This window comes from Leiobunum rupestre, chromosome 6, assembly GCF_980474605.1.
Source record: "Leiobunum rupestre chromosome 6, qqLeiRupe1.1.hap1, whole genome shotgun sequence".
NCBI lineage: Eukaryota > Metazoa > Arthropoda > Arachnida > Opiliones > Sclerosomatidae > Leiobunum > Leiobunum rupestre.
In genome coordinates, this window is record NC_143389.1 from 68287469 (window position 1) to 68308004 (window position 20536).

Consider the following 20536-nt stretch of genomic DNA (forward strand, 5'->3'; position numbering starts at 1 on the left):
AAGCCGGTAAGATTGGTGTAGGAAATTTCGGCGTAAAATATTCGCGTCTAGGAAAGTTCGGTGTATAAAATAAAACAACATCTTCTAAAAACAATTATCTAGTATACTTTATATAATAAATATATGTTTAGTAATATTTATCTCAGTCACTTTATCTAATTTTACTTCTTTAAAGATGTAACAGAGGTTTTCAAATTAATCAGCCTAAGCTCCAGAGAAGGGGCAATGTGTTTAAGATATTCCCAATGTCTCTTCTAACTTGGTGCCGAATTTTCGTTACAGAAAATTTTCTGTACTCCGAATTTTCCCAGCGGCTATCGGCTAATAATTTACACCAAGTTTTCCAACATCGAGCTTACCTATAGCACGGCCCACTGCGCATGCGCTCGCGTTCTCTCGCCCCATAGCGGCCCGCTCAAAGAATTTCAAATCCATGTATTGGCGCGAATCAAAAGTTTAGCGATTAGTGTCATCGTCGTCCGCCGGGAGCGCTTCGTCCCAACCCTAAAAACGCGTCTTTTTACAACCGATTTAACATCATACTCTATGGTGGGAAACTCAACAACTGATGAGTACGTGATGCTAAAAAGTACCTAAATATTCTTAAAGCTAATTTTTTTCATTTTTATTTTGTAATTGAAAGTTATATTTCCATTTATAACTTAAAAAATTAGGTTATAATTTAGTTTTTTTCAAATTGTTTAGCAAGAAAGTTAACCCTAGTTAGTTTTATTTACAACTTTTACCTTGTCTTGTAGCCATTTTTCCATACATATAACCAGAAATACATGAATTTCTGATATAACTATATAATTTTCATTATCTTCTAAAGAAAATAAAATGTTGGCAAAATTGCACTACAGCGGCCTCATGTAATTTCGTGTTTTTTTTTTGGTGGAGAATGAAGCACTTGACGCGTAGATTACGAAACTAATTTTTTTTGGGGCCGCAAATGATAATTAAATTAATTAACTTAATGTTAAAAATGTACTAATTTTAGGGAATTACCGAGTTTTTGTATTTTTGGGTGGCGGAGAATGTAGCACTTGACGCGTAGATTACGAAACTAATTTTTTTTGGGCCGCAAATGATTATTAACTTAATGTAAAAAATGTACTAATTTTAGGGAATTACCGTGGTTTTGTATTTTTGGGTGGCGGAGAATGTAGCACTTGACGCGTAGATTACGAAACTAATTTTTTTAGGGCCGCAAATGATAATTAAATTAATTAACTTAATGTTAAAAATGTACTAATTTTAGGGAATTACCGTGTTTTTGTATTTTTGGGTGGCGGAGAATGTAGCACTTGACGCGTAGATTACGAAACTAATTTTTTTGGGCCGCAAATGATAATTAAATTAATTAACTTAATGTTAAAAATGTACTAATTTTAGGGAATTTCCGTGGTTTTGTATTTTTGGGTGGCGGAGAATGTAGCACTTGACGCGTAGATTACGAAACTAATTTTTTTAGGGCCGCAAATTATAATTAAATTAATTAACTTTATGTTAAAAATGTACTAATTTTAGGGAATTACCGTGTTTTTGTATTTTTGGGTGGCGGAGAATGTAGCACTTGACGCGTAGATTACGAAACTATTTTTTGGGCCGCAAATGATAATTAAATTAATTAACTTAATGTTAAAAATGTACTAATTGTAGGAAATTACCGTGTTTTTGTATTTTTGGGTGGCGGAGAATGTAACACTTGACGCGTAGATTACGAAACTTTTGTTTTTGGGCCGCAAATGATAATTAACTTAATGTTAAAAATTTAGTAGAGTGGAAACCTAAACAAACAGTAACAAGCCGTGGTGTAGGCGACAACCCGACGAAGATAATTACTTCCAAAACACGTAAAAGACGTTACTTAACTCCCCGTATTGGCGCCTGAAGCACTTTGAGATTCCCCGTATTGGCGCCTGAGGGCGCCGCGCACTCGCTTCGCTCAAGCGCTGGGGGCGCGCAGCGCCTCCCCAACCCCATACTAAAAAAAGCGATGGGCCATCTATAACGCGACCTAGAGGACAGTACCAAGCCTTACGCATCAAGTATATACTTTTAATCTCAACCAGAAACAAAGTGGCCCAAAAATAGAAAACACCGAGAAAATGAACAAAAACTGTAAAAGATTTGATAGAGTACGGGAATATCACTTTGTGGCCCAAAAATACAAAACACCGAGAAAATGAACAAAAACTGTAACTGATTTTATACAAAAAGGGAATATCACGTGGAATTCATTAGGACACCGAAACTGTGGTGCCGGCGAACACACGACGGAAATAAGTACAACAAAACACGTGCAAATGCCCAAAAATTACATTAAAAAATTAAATAATCATTTGCGGCCAAAATAAAAATTACCCTCGGCATCTACGTGACAAGGTCTATCAGGCGCAACCAAAATTAATATAAAATTCAATGAAAATGAGAAATTTTTTAAATTAAAAAAATTAAATTAAACAATTAAATACTCATTTGCGGCCAAAATAAAAAAATACCCTTGGCATTTACGTGACAAGGTCTATCAGGCGCAACCAAAATTAATATAAAATTCAATGAAAATGAGAAATTTTTAAAATTAAATTAAGTTAAACAATTAAATAATCATTTGCGGCCAAAATAAAAATTACCCTCGACATCTACGTGACAAGGTCTATCAGGCGCAACCAAAATTAACATAAAATTCAATGAAAATGAGAAATATTTAAAATTAAAAAAATTAAGTTAAACAATTAAATACTCATTTGCGGCCAAAATAAAAATTACCCTCGACATCTACGTGACAAGGTCTATCAGTCGCAACCAAAATTAACATAAAATTCAATGAAAATGAGAAATTTTTAAAATTATAAAAATTAAATTAAACAATTAAATACTCATTTGCGGCCAAAATAAAAAATACCCTCGGCATCTACGTGACAAGGTCTATCAGGCGCAACCAAAATTTATATCAAATTCGATGAGGCCGCTGTACTACACTTCACCCAAAATGTTTATTTAGGTGGAATTTGTTCATTTTTATTATAAACATGTTCTAAGATTTACATTGTTTGAAACCCTTTTAAGAATAAGTTCCAACATATATTTATATGGTTTCGAATTTCATTGATCAATAAGTCAATGGATTCACTAGATTATACAAACTATTGAAACGTAATAATACAGTTTACAGGTAATTAGAAATTAAATAATTTTTATTCAACAATTTAATTACCCTTAATTAACTAGATTAAAATGCTTTTGCGTTCCTTATTGCAAATCTAAAAAAGTGATGAAATTCTGTGAGAAAGATGGCTGAAAATCATATCACATCACGTGATAATTTCAAAATAAATGACACATCAGCATCAAGTGTAGTATGCAGTTTACACTTTAGTGACACAGATAAAGGTACAGAATTCATCTTTAACAGACAATTGTGGGGCTTGACATTTTCAAAGAACCTGTAAACAATTTGGTTATAAATGCACTGGCGTCTCTAGACCCTTGGGGGTGGGATATACTGACCTGAAATTAAAAATTAGTAGTCCCTCAAAAATGTAAATAATGTTTAGTCATTTTCTTGCCTCTTAAAATCAAGTAACCAAATTCAAACAAATATTAGATTTATTGATTAAACGAATCAAATTTCGAATTGGGATTTACTACTCTCCGCTCCTTGATTTAATTTAACTATCAGACAGAGGTGGTTTAAAATATCCAAAGCAGAAGTTTGTTTGATTATCTCAATTGTTTTGACCTTCATAGAGGGAGCGATTCCATATTTACGAGAAACTCCTGGAATTTGTAACAATTTGCCGAAGCTTTCTAAATGTCCTCTTTTACAGTGTGATTGCAATGACACTCATGCTTCAACTTCTGCAAAATTTATCTGTGACAAAATAATTCCACCTTTAGTTGATAATATAACACGGTTAAATTTCAGCTTGTTACGAGAAACTTAAAGAACTTAGTTTTAAGCCTCAAACGATAAAGTTTCTCCAAATGTGAAACGTCCAATACAACATTTACGGCAGTCATTCCTGGAAACAGATAAATAATAACTTTGTTTAAACTTCTCCATATTATGGATTGTAAATATTTAAATAATAACTTACTTTCCATTTCCCAGTTATTAAAATATTTGCTATTGGCTTAGCTACAAGCGTTAATTGTGATTATCCAAGCAGTCTTTTTCATCGACGTGTTGTCAACTGTAAGTCTGTAACAGCTGACTCACGAGAGCATCTGACATCTGGTGATTTTAAAATATTATTTTCGGCGGGAAAAACAAACGTAAAAATTTTGAAAAAGTGATTAAAACGTATAAAAAGAGTTGATTTACCTTTCATTTCCTTGAAAATGCCTATTAATTCTTAATCTTTTTCATAATAAATCAACAAACAACATATCTCCGTAGGATTCAATGTTAAAGAGGGGTCAGATTATAGCGCTCCAGCCTACGTAGCGGCCACAAATGGCATTCTCTATTTTGGGCTGATTGAGCGGGCCGCTATGGGGCGAGAGAACGCGAGCGCATGCGCAGTGGGCCGTGCCTATAGCCTAGACCCCATTATATGAAATACAGTTTAATTAAACGCGCAGGCGGCAGACAGTGAGACTGAACCGACGGCATAGGCCTAACAATCCACAAAGTCTGCCTAGTACCTAGGAATTGATATAAATAACTGTAGATAAGTTAAGAACAAAAAATAATTGTTATAAACTTTTATATTTAAAAATTAATTACCTTTCATGAAAGGCATCGGGCAATTATCCCATACTGCTCAAACCGTATAAAAATATTTCTGTATGATAGCAGATGTCATCGACTTCGTTTATAAAAACGAACTAATGCAATCCCACCGTCCCACGACCACACAAATCGGTTCAGTAATGCTATTAAAATTACTTAGAGAAACGTTACAGTTGAACAGCTAATTCAAAGCATTATAGCCTACCATAGACAGTATATATCCCTAAGGGGACGAGAATACGCTCTGATTTTTTGACCCCATCACAGTCGCTTTGCGGCCAGCTGGAAGAGTTCATGTCGATGCTAGAGCCCCAACTGAATAAAGACGGCCGTACTTTAAAAACGGGAACTTTCAAGGTCATTTGAAGCGCTTAGAAGCTTACGTGTTTCCCCCCTCTTTCAATAACAGAGCGTCAGTGAGAGAAACAGCGACGTTAATGCAGTGGAAGGTAGGCGATTTCTCGTCCCCTTAGGGATATATACTGTCTATGAGCCTACTAATATATCAAAATAGGCTGTGTCCGAAAAACCGTTGGTGATGAATACAAATTATCGAGGGTAGACTATGCGGCGACGTGGTCCGCCCGTCGTAATAAAACGTCCGAGTGAAATACAAAAATAGGGCGAAGATATACCTTCGTTTAGTCATTATTTCAAAGATATTTTTTTAATATTGAATGGTTTTGTATTAGGCCTGAGGGGGCCCCTCTTGAACTCGGGGCCCTGGGCCACGGCCCAACGGGAAAGACGGCACTGCGTTTCCGCGTCTGGCGTTTTGGCGTTTTAGTTAGCACACGGTTTCCGCAACAGCGCTTTCCTCTCGCTTCCATGGCGGCTCTCCCACCGAGCGCTCCTTTCTATTGTTGGCTCTTAGGAGCCCAGCCATTCTGTGGAATTTGGGAACTATCACCTCCCCAGAGCCCCCAGGTGAGAAGGGAGGGGAGTGGGCGGCATGGGTTTTCGTAAGTGCATCTCTAAACGTGGTGAAATAACTTCTGTTTGTTTTGTATCCCTTTAGCCCAACCACTCATGGTAATTTTTTAAACTGTCACCCCCATATTTCCCACAAAAATATTTCGAGCAGTTCAAATATTTCCCACAAAAATATTTCGAGCAGTTCAAATATTTCCGACAAAAATATTTCGAACGGTTTTTCTCGACCGTTTATTTGATTTGTTCATGTTTCCGTTACCGGTTAAGAAGGATTATGCCTACGGGGGACACCTCCTTCGCTAAAAAAGGCCTAGATTCCTACCTCACGGAGGTGGTATGGAAACGGAATTATCCTACATACTTTAATCAGTTAATACTACTTTTCGTTGTGTTCGTAAAGCTTGGCTCGTGTGAAACTATTATTTGGGACTGCCGGTCCCACTTGTTAGTTTTACACGAGCCTAGTATAGGCTAGAGTAAAACTCCCGTAGCAGCCTTGGAAATAACGGTGGTCAGGTGGTCAAAGACCAGTTAATTAATTGCTCAGACCAGTTTTTTTATTCAAAATTTGGGGGGTCACTGGTCACCGTGTCCAGTTTATTAATTCGAAATAATAACCAAAAAACAGAAGGTGACCAGTTTAAAAATTCCAAATAATAGGAGATGACCTATTAATTTAAAGTTTATATCAATTTTGATTTCCCTATTCCCTGGATTTATATGTACAGCGACTCCGCTTACTACCGCCGCGGCCGCACGTCGAGGTTTTATCTGGAAGTACGTATACTAACGTCCTTCCAGGTTTTATGTAGAGTCCCTTCGCTCGCATCTCTCGAACGAGTCGAACTGTCTAACCCCCTCTGGCCTCAAACCCTCAATCCTCTAGTCTCACTTTCCCTGAAGTACGGTAGGCTACCTGGCTACGCGGTAACGGACCGGAGACTCTGGAGTTACGGGGCCTATTGTACTACTCTTGTGGTACTCATAAAATAAAGTTAACTATTTTGAATACGTGTAAAGCTAATGTAGTATAGGTTTTTTAGGCTTATAAATGACATTAGAACATTTTATATAAGACCAGTTTAATAATTCATAAGCTAGAGGGTCACTGGTCATAAGGACCAGTTTAATAATTCATATGCTAGGGGGTCACTGGTCTTAAGGACCAGTTTAAAATAAAACCTTATTTCCAAGGCTGTCCCGTAGCCGCTACACTCCCCGCCGCCGCCGTTCGCAAACACTCCGTTTTCTAACGCCACGGTACGATTCTCACCATCCGCAATAACGTCGTTCTCTTACGCCACGGTAGAATCCTCCTACGCTCGCGTTTTAAACCAGAGAGGGAAAGGCCGTAGAAAGCTAGCCATCTTCTACATAATAAAACTCTAAAGCCCCATTTTCATGCTCGCTGGTAGCGGATAAAAATCGACAAAATCCGCTTCCGCTACACACTTTTTCACTTTCCGCGTCGATCTGTTTCAAACAGATATGTTAGCTTTATTTTCACGCTTGCGAGTGGCGGATGTGAATTTTGATGATTTTTATCCCCTACCAGCGAGCATGAAAATGGGCCTTAAGCCCCTTTCGTCGCATCTTTTTCTGACTTTCATTCGCGACTCTAACGTGGCATCGCCCCAGGTACACGGAGGTACACACCGAAGGTATGCCTAGCGCTTCGCCTTAATACTAGGTCATTGAGTATATTTCAGAAATCGGGTGTAACGTGACATCGCCGAAGGTAATTTCTCTGTGTATAACCCGTGGTCGTTGCGCTTCGCCTTAATACTTGGTCATTGAGTATATTTTTGTCATTGAGTTTGTTTTTGGAATTTCGGATCGGATTTCGCACTGGCTCGAGTTTCGCACTGTAAATCGGGACTTAAGGACGAGCGTATTTTTATTTGTTCGTCATAAGAGTAAATCAGCCATTGGATACAGTAGTCTAGAGGATAACGGAGGTTTTTTTCTCAAATCGTGCACTTTTTGATTAAAGCATGCAAATTTGTGGAAAAATACTTTGGAGTATGTAAAACCAAAAAAAGATTAAAGGCATTCTCTATCTATGCTGTGACAGGTGTGACAAGCTGTCAAAGTTGATGAAAAAGTGTAAACTTACCTTTTTGAACAACCCTCTCGAAAGGCAGCTGGGTGCGCGCGCCACTCACCGCTTTGCGCTATAGAGAAGAGACGGGGGTCGGTCTATAACGGTAAACACAAGCCGAATACGCGTAGATTCGCAGTGTATTGATACAATTTTTATAGATATAGATATTTAAGAACACCGTGTATATTTTCAAGTTCCCCTTCGACTTTAAATGTATTAAATATTTTTATCCTCTAAATATACATATAATATTGTTTAAGGAACTTAATAAGAGCAGCCATATTCTTATATAAATTATAAAAATTTTCATTAAAATAATAAAAAAAGCTTATTCTTACCCTCTTAAAGGGATAATGAAATGTTAAAATAACTTATTTTCAGTTTATTCCGCTCCAAAATTAAGTATAATCCTGATTTTCTTTCATTGAAATTATTTATGTTTTTAAAAATTGAAATTAAATAATTCCAACGAAAGTAAATCGGAATTATACTTAATTTTGGGAGCGGAATAAACTGAAAGTAGGTTATTTTACTTTATTTTTAATGGTAAATTTGTAGTAAATCTACAGGTGCATACTTTAACTTGGTAATATATCATAGCTAGTCATTTAAAGGTACGGTATTGCGAAACTGGCACGTGGCTGTCAGCTGGAAAAAACCTTTCACACACAATAGAACTCTGATGGAAAAGCTTACATCTCTATTGCGATGGATGGTAGCGGGACCTGAGATTTGTCGAGTGGTTCAACAATTTACAGATATTATTGGATTGAAAAGTTCTAAAAATCAGACATTTCATCAAGACGCCAACTTCTCAAAACAAATTTTTAGAAGACGTGCAGTCACTCATATCAGTCATGAATGACATGGGAAATCCGTTTGCCGATGCAAGCGAAGATTTGCTTATTTTGGATACACGGCAAATTTTGGACAAAAGAATAGCGAATTCTCTAAAAAATATAAAAACCATTGGGAAACTCCAATCAAATGAGCTATTTTGCAAGCGTCTTGTCGATTGTACCGTGGAAATTACGGATGTTCTGAAGAAAAACAAATTTCCTCTTTTCAGCAGACCGCCACAAAAAGAGAAATGCTAAAGCTAGCTTCAAATTTCGAGTATTAAAAGCGACATAAATTTATTTTCGAGACTTTATAAAGCGTCTCAAGTACGAAGAGGAGACCTTGATGTTTTTTTAATCATGAAAATCAAGCTTTTCCGCCATCATTGACGAATAATGGAAACATGAGGTTTTGCAACAAATGCGATTTACTTTCGTGTTTAGAAGATCTGTTGACAGACTAGGAGGATATTCTAAAATCAGGTCTCGAATCCGACATGGTCATCATCGACGGCGCTGCAATCATCAATATGATAAAGCGTGGAAACGCTAAAACATTTTTAGATTACGCTGCGAAATTTCCTAAATACCTAGTTGGTCAGTTTACCGGTTGCGTTCGTCGTGTTGACGTTGTCTTTGACGTGTACATAACGGGTACCCTTAAAGAGAACGCGAGGAAGAAGCGCGGTAAAGGTGCAAGAATAAGAGTGGATGGTCGCGAGGATTTACCAAAAAACTGGCCAGAGTTTTTAAGAGAAAACGAAAACAAGAAAGATTCTTGAGTGTCTACGCCGTTACAGCTAAAAATCCTGGAGCTATATACATTACGAACAGAGAAAATGTTCTTAGTTCCATCAAAGGTAATCTTAAAATCCTTTCTCCGTGCTCCCACGAAGAAGCTGATACCAGGATGTTCCTACACGCTCTAGACGAAGCGAAGCAGGGAATGAAATCCATCCTGCTTAGAACTGTGGACACTGAGGTCTTGACTCTAGGTATCAGCCTCGTGAACAAGATTCCTCGCGAACCTATGGTTATAGCCTTTGAATCTGGTAAAGATTTCCGTTACATAGACGCCACATGGTTATCAAGACAATTGGGTAGAGACAAAGCGAAAGCCTTGCCAGTTTTTCACGCGTTAACAGGATGCGACACAACTTACTGTTTTAATGGAAAAGGTAAAAAACCGCGTGGTCAACATGGAAGTGTTTCCAAGACGTAACTCCGGCTCTTAAACAACTATCGTTGTGTCCTACTAAATCGGACCTTAAAGAGGTTTGTCCGTTGATTGAGAAGTTCTTAGGCTTAATGTACGATCGTTGCAGTACCGATGAAGAAGTTAATAAAGCGAGACCAAGTCTTTTCACCCAGAAAAACCGCGAAATGAACTAATTCCACCAACACAAGACGCATTATTGCAACACTTATTACGTGTAGCTTTCCAGGCGGGTCACGTGTGGGGTCAAGCTCTAATAAGAGAACCCATTTTACCAGAACCGTCGAGTTTTGGGTGGACTAATTTTAAAAGTGAAACTGGTCATAAATGGCAACCTCTTTGGATGACTCTGCCACCAGCAGGTGATGTCTGTAGAGAGATGGTAAAATGTGGTTGTGTCAAAGGTTGTCGGGGTAATTGTAAATGCCACAAAACTAATTCACCATGTACTGAACTTTGTAAATGTGGAGGATGCGAAAACGATTTTGAATAGTTTATAAAAAAAAATTGAAATGGATAATTGAAAAAGTTTGAAAAATGTAAGACTAATGGAAAATAAACACGCTAATTAATATTATAAGTTATGTTAAAAAACGTTTTATCATCTAACGCAATAAGGCAGTTGAATTTAAAAATATTACATATACATATTATATCAACACACTGCGAATCTACGCGTATTCGGCTGGTGTTTACCTTTATAGACTGACCCCCGTTTCTTCTCTATAGCGCAAAGCGGCGAGCGGCGCGCGCACCCAGCTGCCTTTCGAAAGGATTGTTCAAAAAGGTAAGTTTACACTTTTTCATCAACTTTGACAGCTTGTCACACCTGTCACAGCAGAGGTATAGAGAGTGCCTCTAATCTTTTTTCGATTTTACATACTTCAAAGTATTTTTCCACTAATTTGCATGCTTTAATCCAAAAGTGCACGATTATTTCCTGTAGCCTCTAGACTACAGGGGGTTTAAAGGAGTACAGAGGGAATTGGGACGCCTGCGAGTTTTTGAGTTATTTTTGCGGGGAAAAGGGTACCACGGAAATTCTCGCGTGGGAAAAGGGGAGGGTAGTACCACGGTAACTATCACATTTGAAAAGGGGGGAGGGGGTACCATGGTAATTATCGTATGGGACAAAGGGGGAGGGGGTCCCGCGGTTATTATCACATGGGAAAAGGGTGGAGGGGGTAGTGGCGTAAATAGCACCCCCGCAGACCCCGCGGCGCGGGGGGCCCCCAAACGTTTATGATTAAAATCGGTGCTATTTAAAAGGGCCCCGAGTCGTTTTTCGCAGCGGGGCCTCGGAGTTCTTAGTTACGCCACGGTAATTATAACATGGGGAAAAGAGTGGAGAGGATACCACGGTAGTTATCACATGGGAAAAGGGGGGGTACCACGGTAATGATCACATGGGAAAAGGGGGAAGGGGGTACCACGGTAGTTATCACATGGGTAAAGGGGGAGGGGGTACCACGGTAATTAACACATGCGGAAAAGGAGGAGGAACTATCACCTCCCCAGAGCCCAAAGGTGAGAAGGGAGGGGAGGGGGTGGCATGGGTTTTCGTAAGTGCATCTCTAAACGTGGTGAAATCACTTCTGTTCGTTTTATATCCCTTTAGCCCAACCACTCTTGGTAAATTTTGAAATTGTCACCCCATATTTCCGACAAAAATATTTCGAGCGGTTTTTCTCGACCGTTAATTATATTTGTTCATAAGATATAGGTCACTAAAGTCACTAAAAAGCATGGCGTCTCTCAGAAAAGAGCGCTATTGGGCGCAATATTTAAAGTACGTCGGAGGTAATATCAAGACGTGGCTTTAGTATTTTATTTTTTAGAAAGTCGTTAGAGACACGCACGCAATTTCTAGATATAACCGCTTTTTCTTATTTAAATCATAAAGTTCCGGTCGACATTATATACAATGCGTTAAAATATACGGGAGGCAATGAATCCTACTGGGACTGCCGTGGCGCTCTAAAAGTGGCTTATGAAAGCTGGGATTGGAACACACAACACTATACAGGTGTGAAACAAAATATTTTGCAGTTTCATTCAACCAAACTAGACATGTCTGTTCCCGGCCAACGGCTTTTTAAATTGGAGCGGGTCACTAACTCCATTTCATGTTTCCGTTACCGGTTAAGGAGGATTATGCCTACGGGGGACACTTCCTTCGCTAAATATTAATCAGTCTTCGTAAAACTTGGCTCTTGTGAAACTATTATTTGGGACTGCCGGACCCCCTTGTTAAAAGTTATTTCTACGACCCTAGAGAGCAAGCGCTCGATTCGATAAAGATTTTGAAATTTGAAAGCCACGTGCGAAACGCGCGTGCCAATAAAGTACTAAAGAGCTTTAGCCCGTGACGCTTAGAAAAAGATTTTATACTTTTATTTTTTTATTTTATGAAAACACCTAATCCACTACGCGCGGTCTATCGCGAGTGTTGGAAATCAAATGGTTAGGGAGGTACATTAGAGAGTTTCAGCAAAACCATTTCTAGGCGTTCACGCGAACGTCTACCAATCTCTTGAACCTTGGGGGGCGTGCCAACCACGGGGGCAGCGTGGGTGACTTGCCCCCGCTTCTATTTCACAGCGGGGCGCTGCCCCCGTCACTTTTTCCCAGGGCAGACTTTGTACAGAGGTGTAGTTTATTTCGGATATTTATTTGTAAATCTGACAGGCCGACTAAACACGCGACACCCTAGTGTTTAATTTTTATCTCTCGTAATTTTTTTGGACGCAGCCTATTTAACAAGGCTGTGCTTATAATATTGTTTTTGCCCCCGCTCTCGTAAAAACGTTGGCACGCCCCTGATGTTACCTTGCAGACCATAGAAATCTCATAGGTAACTAGAATGCTGCCGTGTAACTGGCAAATGGACCAAACGCCGTGGCAGACGATAGTCAGATCTCAGCCAATCAGAGCTCAAAGAGTGGTTCTGCCAAGAATTTAATGTCACCAGAGAGAATGACGTCACCTAGCTACCGCGATAGTAGCGGAACCAAGGAGGAATATTATCCTCCTTGGCGGAACCACTCTACGGCCTCTCATTGGCTGAAGTTTCAAAACGAACTGGCGACAAGCTCGGCCGTAGGCGGCAGCATTCTAGTTACCTACGAGATTTCTATGTTGCAGACCAGTACTTCCACATGCTGGGAATTTTTCCCTTTTCCGGGAATTTCCAACCTTCCTAAACGCTAAAAGCGAGTAATGTAATTTTGTATTAAAAAAAACGTTATATTTGGAATTTTTTTCAGAATTAAACTGAATATCTATATAAATTAGTGTTAAAAGCTCCATAATATAGCGAGGGGAAAAAAATTGTTATTTCGAAGTCAAAAACGGGAAAAAAGGGATTTTTCATTTGATGGAAATATTGCAAGAGGGAAATTTTAGATATAAAATGTGGAAGCCCTGTTGCAGACGTTCGCGTAAACACCTAGAAATGTGTTTGCTGAAACTGTACATCAAGAGCGTAATATTGACAATTTTGACATCCATTTTTCTAGCTTGAATAAGACGGCGCGGAGTATTTTAGGGCTTGTCGAACCGTTTGGAAAGGGGCGGGAAACAGACACACAGTCATCTCTGACGGCTATTGAACGGCGACCGGGTTTTTCAGCTGGCCGTTGACGCGCTGGCGGCGAAATCTCGATACTCAGGCGAGGTCGATGGAAGCCTTGGACGATTAACGCGTTCTCGAGAATAATTCTCTTCCCGCTAGTCGATTGTTTAAATTTAAATTTTGTTCCGCTTACGTAATAGGCTGTTAAGAAGGTAACTCATCCCCTTAATCTATAGTCGGTTAGTTATATAACTTAACGTGATTAACAACTACGTTTTCTGCAAAGTGACGGCTAGGCCAGGAAAATTAAGCCTTGTTTAGACAGTTATAGGCGGAATCTTCCTTCCGAACGGTATATATGAAATTAAAACTGAAAATTCGAACAGTTATTTCGTTACTTTGGAACGAGCAACAATCATTTCGATATTTTTTTAATTCAATATTTATTATAATTTTTTATTCTCGTTCGTGATCGTCGTACGGGAGCCTTCGCGGATTTTTTTTTTGTTTTTTTCGGGTTTAAATTAATTAAAATAATTTACGCGAGTGAGATGTTAAGCGGCGGTAATATGTGGATGATGTGGCTGATCCCCTTGATCGTCATTAAATTATTGATTAACGCTAAATTCATTCTACGAGTTTGTGGAAAGTTTCTAATGGTAAGACCATTTTTACTTCTAATTGTGGTTAGTCGATAAATTACTAATTTACGGAAAATATTTCGACACTTAACTTATTTCCAAGTATCAGTCGATGCCCCAATTATAAAATTCACACCCTCGACGTCAAATTCAGCCCTATGTCTTGTAATACATAAACTTAACAGTTCTAGTCCATTGATCTTGTACATTATGTAATATTAGTATAATTATAATTACGATAGTGTCTTGCCAAGATTAAATTATAGTATCTAGGCTGCGTAAACCAGGGAAACTTTATATATTAAACAGTTTTTTTTGCATTATCAGCTTCTTCCTTAATTAAATTTCAACTATTTAACGTAATTGTGCAAGCATGAAACGTAAGCTTTTAAAAAAATTGAACGATATATTTTTTAGGTAACGGTATTTTTCTCGATATAAAGTAGTAGCTTTGATCTATGGTCGCCATTTTGAGAGCAGTTCTTTTATTTATCGGGAAAAATATGGGTACAAAAGTCCTATTAATATTTCAGTGCAAATGAACCCGCGAAAGTGCTATTAATATCTAAATGTAAAATTGTAAATGAACCCGCGAAAGTGCTATTAATATTTAAATGCAAATGAACCCGCGAAAGTGCTATTAATATTTCGGTGCAAATGAACCCGCGAAAGGGCTACTAATATTTCGGTGTAAGTTAACCCGCGAAAGGGCTACTAATATTTCGGTGTAAGTTAACCCGCGAAAGGGCTATTAATATTTAGGTGCAAATGAACCCGCGAAAGTGATATTAATATTTAAATGCAAATGAACCCGCGAAAGTGCTATTAATATTTAAATGCAAATGAACCCGCGAAAGTGCTATTAATATTTCGGTGCAAATGAACCCGCGAAAGTGCTATTAATATTTAAATGCAAATGCACCCGCGAAAGTCCTATTAATATTTAAATGCAAATGAACCCGCGAAAGTGCTATTAATATTTAAATGCAAATGCACCCGCGAAAGTGCTATTAATATTTCGGTGCAAATGAACCCGCGAAAGTGCTATTAATATTTCGGTGCAAATGAACCCGCGAAAGTGCTATTAATATTTCGGTGCAAATGAACCCGTGAAAGTGCTATTAATATTTCGGTGCAAATGAACCCGCCAGGTTTTTCACGCGCTCAATAGTCACATAAGTATATAATATTTTTACATAAGTGTGACACTTCTTATTCTTCACATGCCAAAGTTTTACTGAGAGCTAATCACAGACGGCATTACGGGCTTCGTCGCCGTTTTGCGTCCGCTTGTTAACGCGTCACACATAGCCTTTGACAGCGCCTCGCTAGGGGGAGATTTTCTTCTTGTGATGACGTCACTCCGTGACTAGCTCTCAGTAAATTATTTCCCAAAGTGGCAAACTTATGGAACAATATTATAGACTTATGATAGTAATTTAATACAATTTATTTTCCGAGGAATGTTTAAAGGGCCACACCGGATTTAAAAATAATTCGACCCGGATTTTACACGTGGTAGCAGATACGACCAATCATATTCTTGGAAAAAGCGCGTGAAACTGTTTTAATTCAAACGCCGGTGTTGTGTCCCTTTAAGCGTGTGACAAAAATTACAATTAAATTGTAAAATAGTCACTGGTAAATATTGCGTAACAATTTGTTAAGTTCGTCCGCAAACAGTGGGAAAATGTTAAAACCAAAGACGATAACTTTAATTTAAATTTAGTAAATAATTGATGTAAGTTTATCTATCTCATTCTACCGTATGTACGATTTTTTGTATTTTATACTTTAACGTTATACAATATTTTTAGAAACGATTACTGGGCGCCGCCATTATCGTACAGACAACCAACGAGTGAGGCTCAGTGAGCCTCTACCGCAGAAATTTCATCCCCCAAAATCCATTATTTACCGCCTGTTGATAACGCTAAATTTCAGCGCAAATCCCAGAATGTGATGGGCCGAATTTGATATGACGAGATACAGAAATTTTTCAAATTACAATTTCCAGCCCAGATGCGAGGTGTATGCAATGTTGGTGTTGACTTTTCACAGCTGCGTTGCTGGATTACCAAAGTAAAATTATCGTTCCAAGGACTAAATATTTATAGCTTTTCAGTCCCAATTCTTTTACCCAACACCTTCGGTGGATAATAGGCGAAACCAAGGACAGTATAGATACAGGGACGAGAAAGCAGGAAAAATTTTCGATTTTAAACGTCTTCATATTCACGGGGAGTTAGATCCTAACAAACCGCGGCCATTGTTAAGACGTGGTTCACCATGGACAGTATTAGTGTAGTTAGTTTTTACCATTTTGATGTTAAATTAAAAATAAAACTACGAGCGTAAATAAAAAAATTTTTGTTTACAACTAACTCTCCTCGCGCTTAGGTCGTTTTAGGTGATATATTCCAACAGAGGCCGCCAATACACTTTCTCGTCCCTGTATCTACTGTCCTTGGCGAAACTATAAAGTAAATTAGGATTTAACCAACTTGTTAAAATGGGAAAACAAAATCACGTGACTACTATATTACAGCCAACTTCGATTCGGTAACTCGTGTTCATAGTTGGCCGTGCCACGGTAAATAAAAAATTATTCCATCCAGATACTTCAGACAACTAATTAACTTCCACCTTTATATTACCAGATGTTTTAAATAATAATAATAATTAAATAATTTAGATGAATCGATCAAAATTTAAACCAACATTAGCAAAAGAAAATGAATAATAAGATGGCTACGCAGTTTTCCTCAAAGTCACGTGACTACCATAGTTTCGCCCATTCCTGGAATTCCTAGAAAAATCAAGGAATTTGAAAAATTAGTCAATAATTTAACCAAATGTCAGGGAATTTAATTTTGGTTGCAAATAGGTAAACCGATAAAGTTAGGGAATTTAAGTCTAAAAATATTGCGGAAATCATGAGGGATAGCATAGGTAACATAATAACAATAAGTATGATAATTATCGAAATTTACAACCAAACTGATTTTCATAGTTATTGCGTAATCAAGATGTTTTCTCAGCGCAGAGCCCTCTAGTGTACAAAATATGCGAGACTTCCGCTAAGCCGAAATATCTGGTTTCCGATAGATAGGCGGAATATTAGGCTAAAATGATAAAAATTAAAAACGTTTTTCTCGGCGCCACGAGCTCATGTTTTTTTATTCGCACGCGCGCTTCAACACAAAACCAACTAGTTCAAACTAGTCTATAGGTTTAGTTTTACTTTTAGATTAGAAAAAATGAGTTGAAAATGCCGCTTTATTTAAATTTGCAAACAATATATTAGACAAATCATGGAATGAAAACGTTTTAAATATTTTTCGGAAAAATACGGAAAATTTTCCGGAAAAAAGGCCTCGGTAATTTTCCGGAAAATTTTCCGAGCGGGAAATTTTCCGACTTACAACACTAAAATTTACAAACAATATTAGACTAATCTATTGATACACTTTCTTTTTTGTATTTCGATTCCTCGTGACTTATTTAGCGGAGCGTGTAATTGAAAGGATGTATACATCCTGCCGATTTTGAAAGTCACCCCGCAACTACATTATACCTATCATTGTAATCGACAGACGAAATAGTACCCCGTCACTAAAAGTCCTTTTTCAAATTTGGTCACTACCAGCATGCTACCAGGGTGACCACTGAAAAACTCCAAAAAATTTATATAGGAATATAGGGAAATTCAACAGTCGATTTATAGGAAAATATAGGAGTATTATCTTTGATAATATAGGAACATATAGGAAAATTTGCATCAATAAAATTTAAATTTGTTTTAATATAGTGAAGTCAGATCAGTTTTCTCTTAAAAATATTTTTAGAGTAAAATTTCATAGGGAACGTTACTAATAATAATCTAGCCAAAATTGTTAATTTAACTGAGATATATCATAACTCCAATTTTAAATAGGAAATATTATCCCTTCAAGGTCGATTATCTTATTTCTACCCCTATCATTTAATTAATACGTTTAAGAAAATATAAGAAAACACTACTTTTAAGAAATATAACGTTACTATTAGAAACGCGGTCATATTTACTTTAATAAACTGTTTATTTTTAGTGACCTTTTGATCACTTTTTGTTCACTATTTTCAAAGTGGATAATCACTATTTACACTAAAATTTAGGCTAACTCTGAGCATGGGCCAAATAATGATAAATGCATGCTATGAGTATCAGCACTGCTACAATAAGACCGCCCTGTATTTATTTCCCCCCCATCGTGACGTAGGTAAAAACTAGAATATGGCGCCCGCGGGTCGTCTCAATGTATTCATTCTCTGTAAGTATAAATAAATATATTATCGCGTATCATAACGTTGAAAATTACGAATGGAAAAATATCACCTTTCGATGGGCTATTAATATGAGTGTATGTATTATGTTACTGATCTCTCTTAAAGTATTATAAAGTATTTATGGCGGGTTATCTAAAATTATGCTGCCGCCACCTAGGAGCACCCCACACAAGGATAACGCAACCCGTTAAAAGTCGTGCATTTTCTTGTGTACAATTTTCATTCGTTAGACGCTTTAGCGCCTGCTGCCGTCGGAAGGGAAAAATTCGGAAATTGTCTCCCCCCCCCCCCCCGCCCTTAATACGTTCAGCGTAAAGGCTCGTCCAACGAAATTTGTACACAACATTGCGTTAGCGTGTTTATAGGCTAGCTGCGTTATCCGTGTGTTTGTTGCTCCTAGCTACCACCTGATTTAGACTTTTCAGTAGCGGCTAACGCGTCAAGCTAATAAACGCCTAGATTTTTGTTTTCATAGCAAACGATTGGCAGATTATAAAAACAAAATGCGTCTGCTTAGCAAACGAAAGCGCAGCAGTTTGAGCTTCTAGCGTTGGTCACTACGTGGCGCTCTCGCTTACGTCCAAGTCTTCAAATGTTTTTTTAATTCAATTTTAGGTAGATCCAACAAAATTCTAATCAAACGGGTATTGCTTTGGTTCTCTAAAACTGAACGTCATGGGGTATAAAAGAAGCTAAATAAGCCTATACTATACCTCACAGTCTAAAGGTCGAGGGGCAGGTCATTTCCTTGATTAACGACGCACCCCTCAAAAGATTAAATCAGATTTAATCGTGATTATTTTGATTAAATTCAATTTAATCACGATTAAGTTGATTAAATCACGTTTAATCATGATTAGAATGTTTAAATCTGATTTAATCATGATTAAATGATTAAAATGATTAAGTCTGATTAAAAAATTATATCGTGATTAGTATGATTAAATCGTAATTTAGTTTTGATTTTAATGATAAATTCTCGATTCGACCAATTATATTGATTAAATCGTGATTAAAATGATTAAATCTAATTAAAAAGATTAGATCATGATTATAATGATTAAATCTCGTTTAAATCGTGATTAGATTTTCTAATCTTGATTAGATTTTTTAATCTTGAATAGATTTTTTAATCTTGATTACCCTGATTTAATCACGATTACCCTGATTTAATCATTTTACTATGATTAAGACGCACCCAAAATGGAAGTGACCTGCCCCTCGGTAAAGGTACTGCATTTTTTTATTAGTGGTTTTAATCGGTTACAACCATACTGGATTTTTTAATTTTTGAAAAAGCCGGTTTGGTATCCAACCCGTAAGCGCTTAAATAAACCCCTCTCTGACTGTCTTGCCCCCTGTTGAAAAATGCTGCCAGATCTATGCGTAGAAAATTTCCAGCTTTGGCAGTATGAAGAGCAACCATAGACAAACCCGGTTATTTGTCCAGTCGCAGCAGCACAAACTCTATAATCGGCTATGAATTATATTTTATGTAAAGGACTACGCAGCACAAGCTGGTGACGTTTTTCTCTAAAATTGTTTCAAAGCCATTCTCAACTGTTTAATTGGTTTTTGCTTCTTAAGTAAAATAAATGTTTTTTTTTATAATCGGCTTAAGATTATATCAATTTTGTATTATTTAAAAGTGCCTTTTAGGGGCGTTAGCATTGGGATAATGAATAATTTTTTATCAAAGATGACGTTACGGATAATTGAAAGGTTTTATCGCTTTCTTTAAAGTATAAAACATTTGACAGCGTTATCGAATTTAGTTGAGATAACGGCGCGGTTTCGCGTCGCGTGATGCAACTCCGATGACGTCACCACTTTGAAAAGATATTTCCGTTCATTTTTACAACCTTGATATTCTCCTTAAAAGAAAACATAAAAGAGGAATTGAAACTGTAGATTCTGGAATGTGTTAGAATTGTCCCAATGTTTCAAGGCTATTGCTTTTACCATGTCTCCTGCTTTTATGTAATGTGTAATTATAACGCCATAGACCAAATTTACGCCAGAATGTGATCTTAACTTCCGGAAGTTATCTTAAGCTTTTTAGTACTTTATCGGCACGCGCATTTGGCACGTGAACTTCAAAATCCAAAATATTTATCGACTCGAGCGCGCGCGCTCTATCTCCACTAACTATAGATAGT

At 37.5% G+C, this 20536-nt stretch overlaps 1 protein-coding gene and 1 long non-coding RNA gene across 4 annotated transcripts in view; one reads left to right on the forward strand and one right to left on the reverse strand.

Moving 5' to 3' along the window:
* Positions 1-3227: 3227 nt before the first annotated feature.
* Positions 3228-4224, reverse strand: LOC149943270 (uncharacterized). Of its 2 annotated transcripts, none has more exons than XR_016481316.1 (3): positions 4104-4224; positions 3573-4028; positions 3228-3508 (listed from the first exon to the last, which is right to left on the reverse strand). It is a non-coding gene; the product is annotated as an uncharacterized LOC149943270 (long non-coding RNA). The 2 variants fall into 2 exon arrangements; XR_016481315.1 differs by having other exon boundaries at positions 3228-3449; positions 3514-4028.
* A 9133-nt stretch (positions 4225-13357) lies between these two features.
* Positions 13358-20536, forward strand: part of lace (serine palmitoyltransferase long chain base subunit) — a 36656-nt gene continuing 29477 nt past the window's right edge. Inside the window, exon 1 of one of the 2 annotated variants that reach the window (XM_090177460.1) lies at positions 13358-13619. Coding sequence is in view for 1 of the 2 variants with exons in the window: in XM_090177459.1 (XP_090033585.1) it covers positions 13959-14066 (108 nt within the window). In the remaining variant the exon portion in view is untranslated. Of the gene's footprint in view, positions 14067-20536 lie in introns of both variants that reach the window. The other variant, XM_090177459.1, reaches the window with a different exon arrangement.